Source organism: Phytophthora sojae (assembly GCF_000149755.1).
Source record: "Phytophthora sojae unplaced genomic scaffold PHYSOscaffold_9, whole genome shotgun sequence".
Taxonomy (NCBI): Eukaryota; Oomycota; class Peronosporomycetes; order Peronosporales; family Peronosporaceae; genus Phytophthora; species Phytophthora sojae.
The window spans coordinates 2,257,947-2,265,582 of record NW_009258123.1 but is presented as its reverse complement, the minus strand read 5'-3'; the positions used below and the strand labels follow the sequence as shown (position 1 = coordinate 2,265,582).

General features: G+C 53.0%; 3 protein-coding genes across 3 annotated transcripts; 1 reads left to right on the top strand and 2 right to left on the bottom strand.

Moving 5' to 3' along the window:
- Positions 1–398: 398 nt before the first annotated feature.
- PHYSODRAFT_522611 (hypothetical protein) lies at positions 399–689 on the bottom strand (the record flags this gene model as incomplete). The annotated part of the gene is made up of 1 exon (XM_009536653.1): positions 399–689. One exon carries the CDS (start codon positions 687–689, stop codon positions 399–401), a length of 291 nt encoding a protein of 96 aa, XP_009534948.1.
- Positions 690–1,881: 1,192 nt separating this feature from the next.
- On the bottom strand, positions 1,882–3,373 carry PHYSODRAFT_521928 (hypothetical protein; the record flags this gene model as incomplete). The annotated part of the gene is made up of 2 exons (XM_009536652.1): positions 1,882–2,280; positions 3,140–3,373. Coding segments are annotated over 2 exons (633 nt in total), but the record flags the coding sequence as incomplete, so codon positions are not given.
- Positions 3,374–6,524: 3,151 nt separating this feature from the next.
- Positions 6,525–6,707, top strand: PHYSODRAFT_522791 (hypothetical protein; the record flags this gene model as incomplete). Its single annotated transcript, XM_009536651.1, has 1 exon — positions 6,525–6,707. One exon carries the CDS (start codon positions 6,525–6,527, stop codon positions 6,705–6,707), a length of 183 nt encoding a protein of 60 aa, XP_009534946.1.
- Positions 6,708–7,636: the final 929 nt, after the last annotated feature.

Here is a 7,636-nt window from a genome sequence, read left to right as displayed (position 1 = left end):
GCACTGTGTGCGATTCCTATCGTAGGTTTTCAAATACAGCTCTTTTTGCGTCACGGTCCTCCACCGCGTAGCCGCCTATTGAGGTCACGGCGACCACAGTTCGGAGCTTTGGCGGCGTCTGTTGTACGCGTGCACTCACAGAATCAAGCTCCGCAAGCGTGTCCGCGTCGGATTCCAAATGGCCGTTTGCACTGTGTGCGATTCCTATCGTAGGTTTTCAAATACAGCTCTTTTTGCGTCACGGTCCTCCACCGCGTAGCCGCCTATTGAGGTCACGGCGACCACAGTTCCGAACTTTGGTTATATTTGAATGATTGCATGGTGAATGGTATTCTGGGTCCTGTCTATGTGGCCTTCGCAGCGCTACGGGGCTTCAACGGAAACCTTCGGGGCACACGTCATTTGGGCCAGGTTGAGTTGTAGGGCGGGTGGCAAAAGGCCTCGACAACTCGGATATGCTCAGCCTCCCGAGATCCTCGACCCTGAATACGCTGCGTTGGAAGACGTTCACATCGACCATGCCCCCCCATGCAATGCGCAGCCGTGATGACGTACTGTGGCGCTACGAGCACCCCGCCGCAAAAGCCCTCGCCATCCGTCCCGTTATTGCGCAGTCCAGCCATGCAGGGAAACTTGTCGATCTTGGCCTTCTCGCCGCCGAAGATGCGGTTCTCTTCGTCAGCCGACATAGCGACATCAATGCCGTCACCGGACTGGAAATAGAAGCTGGCAACGGCGGTGACACGCCGGAGAACGAGTAGCCGAGCGCCACGTTTGAGACCGCCGCGGCGAATGCGCCTAAGTGTGCAGGCTTCATGGTTGAGAATGGCTTAAAGTTGATGCGGTAAAAAGTGAAGTGAACTGGAATTGTTGAGGCGTACATGTAGACGACTTGTTTGGTGGTGGTGGCAAGACTGGCGGGGCAATTATGCATGTCGTATTGTGCTTTGCAGTTATTTTGCCGACCATTTTAGACTCTAAATATGGCAAAGCCTGCTCCTAAATGTGTGTGAAAGAAGATACACGACCGGCTAAAATTATGCATAAATCCACCTCCTCATATATATATCGACTTGGGAGGGCATGTAAGCAGCCATGCATTGGTCCCGTACACCACCGTCCATGATCCCCAGCACATCCATCCTCTTATGCATAATTGCCGTGTGTGTAGGTGTTTGTGGATAAAAACCGACAGAATTGCAGCTGCACACCCACAATTGCACTTTCAAAAGTGCAATTGTGGCGCTTTTAGCGTAATTCTAGGCCTCCACCCATTTATGCACCTCGATTTATCGTAAATCTAGCAGGTGGTCGCTATAAATACAGCAAATCTCGCCTCATATTGCCAAAATCATTGCAAAGCACAATAAACCTCTAGTTACAATCTCATGATCGTGTTTGCGACCAGTAATCGACCAGGTCCCAAACGCCGCTCCCAATGAGGAGAGCCAATCATAAGTGAAATTCCAAATGACTTCAACAAAGTATGGACTGGTTTATCGGCTCCAAAGCCAAGAAAAAACCTTAAGGTTTTATTTTTGGCCGGCTGCGCAGCCTTCTCCGCCTTCACACTTTCCGCCCCCCATCTCCAACACAACAGCGCACTCCGAGCGTGCCGCACGCCGCCCCCGCCGGCCACCCCAGACCCGAGTGCCCCCAGGCGCGCCCCACGCTAGGACCCGCCGAAAGCAGCTACAAAACCAGGTAGGGCGGGCGTTATGCTGCCGGTTTTGTAGCTGTCGGCCAACCACGAGGTCGTGCGCGCTCGCTGACGGTATGTGAGCGTTTTTCTATTGTGTATGACTTTGTATCGGGACTGACGGGAATCCATGCGCTGTGTTTAATAGGAATGTATTAAGTGTTAATTCAAGCTGCGTGATCCTACGACTCCAAGTCTTTTTGCTTCCATTGGTGACTAGCTGGTGTGCAGCGGTCGACGATGCCACCGTTCGATTTGCGGGTGATAAATGCTGAGCGGAGCGCGTCGTACGCAGAGCGGTGGTCAACGCGCAGCTTTCTCCAGCGCTTCCGTAGCGACCCCGCGGTTTTGGATCGGCCTTTACCGTCGATACTCCCAAGCGCTGCGTTGACCTTCTTGTCCAAGTCTTCCGCTAGCGTCCAGACACGCTGCTTCCACAGCTGATACGCGACGCCGTCCCGGTCCAGTGGCGCCGTTGGTACGTCTACCTCTCGCCCTGCTGCTATGGTCATGATGTTGACGCCTGCCTTGAGGTCAGCACGAACAAACTGTGGTTTCTTTTGGGTTGCCGTGTGCCACAGCTCCAGTGTGTACCAGTTTGTAGAAGCCGCCAGCAAGAGAGTGCGCTTCAACGACGGTGTCAGTGCTCGCCTGCGGGGCCTGGCCAGCACAGCGACAAGGAGCAGGACCGTCAGCGCTGGCGGACTTGCTCTCGTGGACCGCGACGAGCTTCTGAAGTGTGTGCTGCATTGCTGCGATGGGCGATAGCATCTGGGTGACGGCTGCGGCAAGTATGGTGGTGTTTCCAATGGAACGCAATCGGGTACCCTTTACTTGTACCCGCCCTACCCGCCTCGGGTATACCCGGTTTCGGGTCGGGTACGGATACCCGAAGCAAACCTCGGGCGGTGCCACGGGTACCCGAAGTCGACGAAAATAGTACTAAATAGTAATATTTCTTACTTATACCAGCTATATCATGCTCCTACGCCGTCTTCTTTTAGCCTCCACAAGTCCTTTTCACTCTGTATTGATTTCGCGTAGTTCCTACTTAAATGTTTAACTTTAAAACCGTGTCGGGAGATGTAACAGTTGGTCCGTCCGTACAAAACCTTGTGCCCTGGCTGGCCCGGGTACACCCGTGGCTTGTGGGCGGGCGGGTACGGGTACGGGTACGGGTACCCGACTTCGGCTTGGACGGCTACACGGGTGGGTACGGGTACCCGGTCAGCACCGTTTGCGAGCCCTGGTTTCCATTGCTGCGTTCACCCAGCTGCCCGAAGTTCTCCGTTTGCCAAGCCGTGCGAAGCTGCCGACCCCAACCAATGCACGTGTCCAGCGAGAGCCGAGCTCCCAGCGCTACGTTGTTGCGTCCAGAGATTCGTGGAAGCGGTACAGGTAATGCGATGTGAAGCCTATGGCAGCCTGCTCCTGCTGGACTGTCGTTGCGACGTCGTCAAGATGGATGAGCAGGGACGCGAGCGCCGCATCCAGGACTAAGGCGTCGACGTTGAGCGTGGTGTCCGTGAAGCCGCTGACGTTCTTGAAGAGCTGGCCGCGCAGGGTTAGCAGCTGGGCGTACTCGAGCGCAGGAAGAAGCTCGCTCAAGCTGGCAATCGTGGGCGTGACGCATGGCAGGTGCGGGTCTCGGTAACCAGCGAGGACTTTGCCGACACTCTGGTCCTCGCGTGTCGTGGTACCCACGTACGCGAACGGCTTCGTGAGCGAGTCCAGCAGCCAAGCTCCCCGGGTCGAGATCCATAGCCACCAACGATACAATCATGATTGTATTGGGAATTTGTGGTCAAATATGAGTAATGCAACATTTACACTTAACTTTTGTATTGGACATTATTCTAGCAAGACTATAAATTCCCAAAATAATTGGGAAAAGGTTGGGATACACACGAATCGATCGTGATTGGCTAAATTCATTGAAGAACTTGTCCTGATTGGATAGATGCCATGACAGAAAAGCGCAAGGAATGCCAAGTTGGCATTCCTTGCGCTTCTCTGTCATGGCATTGCCAAGTTGGGAGAAAGCTTCCATACCATGACGGTGCCGACATCGGCCGACAGAGTGCCTACAAGCTGGGATTGGCTAAAAAAAAAAAAGCAGACACATCATGCACATCGGGCATGGTGCCCAGGCGGTTAGCAATCAAATGCGCCACTGCTCCAGCAGTGCCAGAGCAAATCCTGGATTGCAGGCTGTTACTGCCTGACACCTGCAATTCTGCCGCTATTACCAACTTAAGCGTTTGCATGTTGTTATTAAAACAGCAGCATTAGCGCTGCGTAACATACAAAAACGCAATACATTTCTCATTTTTCGAGAGTTCATCTGGCTGTACTGTATTAAAAGCATTGAAATTTACACGGTTGGTTAGCGCTCGTCGCCTTCGATGCAGCGATGCAGTCCTTCTCACTTTTGCTTTTGCGCTCACCCCGCCGGCGATTTGCTAGCGATTTCACGTCAGTGCTAAGTAAGAGTGGGGAGTTTTTTTTGGTGCGCGTCTCTCTTCACGTCCGGCGATTTGCTAGACCTTCCACGAACAGAGATGCAATCCATTGTGGGTAGACGGGCTAGGGGCGGTCCAATGTGTGAGAATCAGAGCGGTACATTCGAGAGATATTCTCTCTGTGGCTTGTACTCGATCAACAATGCGGTGCAAACCCGGGGTTTTTTTAACCGTCGAGGATTTGGCGCCAATCGTGCGTCGTCTTAACGCGGCTGCACCCGAGGAAGAAGGGCCAGCCCCCCCATGGCGATGAGAAGTACGGGGCGTATTCTATGCAAGCACTGCATGAAGCGCTTCGCGCCATGGGCTATCAGCTGCGGTACCTGAACAGTACCAACACGTTCAACTGCAGTTCGCAAAGGTGGTTCAAGAAGATTCCTAGGTCTAGTTTTAGGCACCTTGTGATCATCGGTAGGCCCTTTGGCCAAGAAGAGGGTACCTGGCACTGCATCGCTCGCGCGGCGGTGGGCAACAAGCACTACTTCATCGACTCGGACGAGCTCGTCTACAAGCCAAGTACCGAAGACGGATTACGCCACTTCTTTGCTGATCTGGGCTGTGTTTACGCGGTCGAGCCGATTAACTACCAACAATAAAATCCTACTTTTACACAAAACCGTTGTTTAATCTGCAACCTCTGGGTAATCATAAAATATCCTTTAAGACAGGAACACTCTTATTTTTTACTATTAAAATGGCTACAGTAAAGATTCAGAGTGATAGCACACCGCCTCGGCTGCAGTGCAAGATGTTGTCAAATGCATGAGCTGATTAAGAGTAGATCGATATTATGAAGCTCTGTGGCGTTCCAGCAGTTGCGTACGAAAGTCAAACGCGTGCTACATGCTGTACGCTATACATTTATCGAAGTGTAATGTGTAGCGGTGCAGAACATTTATTATAGCCCCACGTTAGAAACTATAACTCAACTACTTCCGTGTAAACAGCTCTTGCGTTTCCTTGGGCGCTGGGTCCGTTACGCCAGCGACAGCAACGCGAGCACGGCACGCGTCTACTAGAGAGTTGGGCTTGCTTTCCCGGAAAAACTTGCGCAGTTGCTTGAGTACAGCTGATCCACGTTTGCTCTTGACTCCATGCTCTTCTAAAAAACTGTACATACCGGCTTCGGCATCAATTCCCGTACGAACAACTTGGTCGTGTAGTCAGGGGCCGACGGGTCCAGCGCGAAGCCGTTTGGTAAGAAGAGCTTCATGTAGTTCACGGTGTGCTTGTACGTGGTATTTTTGCGTACCACTCAAACCAAATAGCCGCTGGGCCTTTCGGGAGAGCCTTGCTTCCACACGACTTCGATACAGTAGCGGAATCCTCGCAATGCGATTGTGGTGCCAGGCAAACTTGTGGAGGAGTCACCCTGACCAACGTCGCGCTGACTCTCCAGTTGGGTGACCCGCTCGGTCAAGGCTCGATTCATGGCTATCAGCTCGCCGATGATGCAGTTCTGGTGATTGATCAGCTTTTCTTCTCTTGTGAATACCTCCGCGTCGTCTTGAGATTCCTCCAGATCCTTTTGTGCCACCTTCGCCTGTAGTTCAGAGCTCCACGCGAGAACTTGAGCTTTTGGTAAACCCAACGCCATCAGGCATTCGCGCATCCGGGTAGCGTACGGGCACATCGGGTAGCGCTCGAGTACCTCGGGAAAATGCTGGATCAGCGCGGCAGTTAGAACTTCAGCGACGCGGGCGTTGAGCTTCTTCTCGGGGTCTTGGGTGCACACGCTTGGCTGGAAAAGAAGATTTCCCAAGCTCAGTGCCTGCTGCCGGCTGGCGGAGTCGAACCAGGAGAGGGTTGGAACCGGTGGCTTCTTGCTCGAGTCCCACCCGCTGAGACCACGTGCTACTTTCTGGTCTTCACTGGTTGTGTTGAACACGTAAGCGAAAGCCTTGTTGGTAGCCGTCATGTTCCACGAACCACGATCGAAAATCCACTGAGCACTGAGCAGTGGATCACCGTTTGCATGCTGAGCCCCACCACGTCGAAACGAGCGAGACGTCAAGTTTGCAGTTGGCACCGCTTTAGCTTGAGCGGCAGACGCTGTCTTGACAACGCGGTTCACGTAGGCGTGGATCTTCATGTTGTATTCAGGCAGTTTACGCTTTTTCTGAGGCGGCTCACTTGGCGTGTCGTCGTTCTCATAGGCAACAAGAGCTTCAACTAGTGGCACGTCAACGGGGGCTGTCATACTCTCGTCGCCGCTTGCGGCAAGGTGCGGATGATCCAGCAGCTGTGCGCACGGAGCGTCCTGCATCACCAGTGCCATCGCAATCGCATGCAGGGGGTATGTGATGAAGCTGTTCTTGTCGGGAAAGAGAGAGATGCCCTGCTCGTCTGAAGTCTTCACGCGGATGAGCCGGACGAACACAACGCCATCCGCACTCACAGACAGGTTTCCCTTCCCCACGAACCCCAGGTCTGAGGCGCGGCCAAACGCGTACCACATCAGCGCCAGTAACGCGGCATCTTGGTAGTCCTTGGGGCTGGTGGCATCATAGTAGAGTCCGTCCATGAGAATTCGTAGGTCTTCCTTCGTGCAGGCAGGCGCCTTCTTGACCATTCCATCTTCGATGCGCTTCAGACAATGGCGCTCGAGCGTCTGTCCCATCTTGAGTAGTTTCTTCTCGATGGTGGGTCGGTGGGTCGGGTAGGTGTCGAGCAGCCAGTTCTTTACATGGCGGTAGTAGCTCATGACCGAGTTCTTGGCCAGCGGCTTCCCTCCTCGGCCTTCGACGAAGGCGAGGTGAACGCCAAAGCGGTCCATGAGCTTCACAAACACAACCCCACTCTCATCATCTGCGAGAGAGGCAGCGATGAAGTCCATGGAGACGCCTTGGGCCGCGACGAAGCGTCCGAAGGCGTTGATTGCGGTTTGTAGAGCGCGCTGGGAGTTGACGGGGGCGAGGTCTTGGAGGCTCATACTGGTTCCGAGTGTTCTGTCGGCAAGAAGGCAGATATTCGAGTGATGAGCAGTAGACTGGTGGCTCGTATTGACGCCCTGCATATTTTCGCCCCCGTGCCTACATTATACGTCGGCACGGCGTCGGCATCGTTTTACCCTACACCTAATCAAGCTCATTGGCCGATATTGGGTATATCTAGATGTCATTGGTCAATATACATGCATTGCGGTCAGTCTGCCTATACTTAAATCAAGTAAAAAAATTGTGTCGGCACCGTCACGATATTTATCCTTATCCTACAATAGTCCAATAATAATAATAATGTGTATTATGAATGAAAATATAATATTAATTGTTCTAATTGTTCATTCGAGTTATTATCCCGTCTTACATATTTCATGAGCATTTTATTGCACCATAGTCTGCCCAAAAAGCAATCATGGCGTCCTGGGCGGCGCTTAATGTGTCGGCAGGCGACGCGAGGGCTAGCGCGGCGCAGG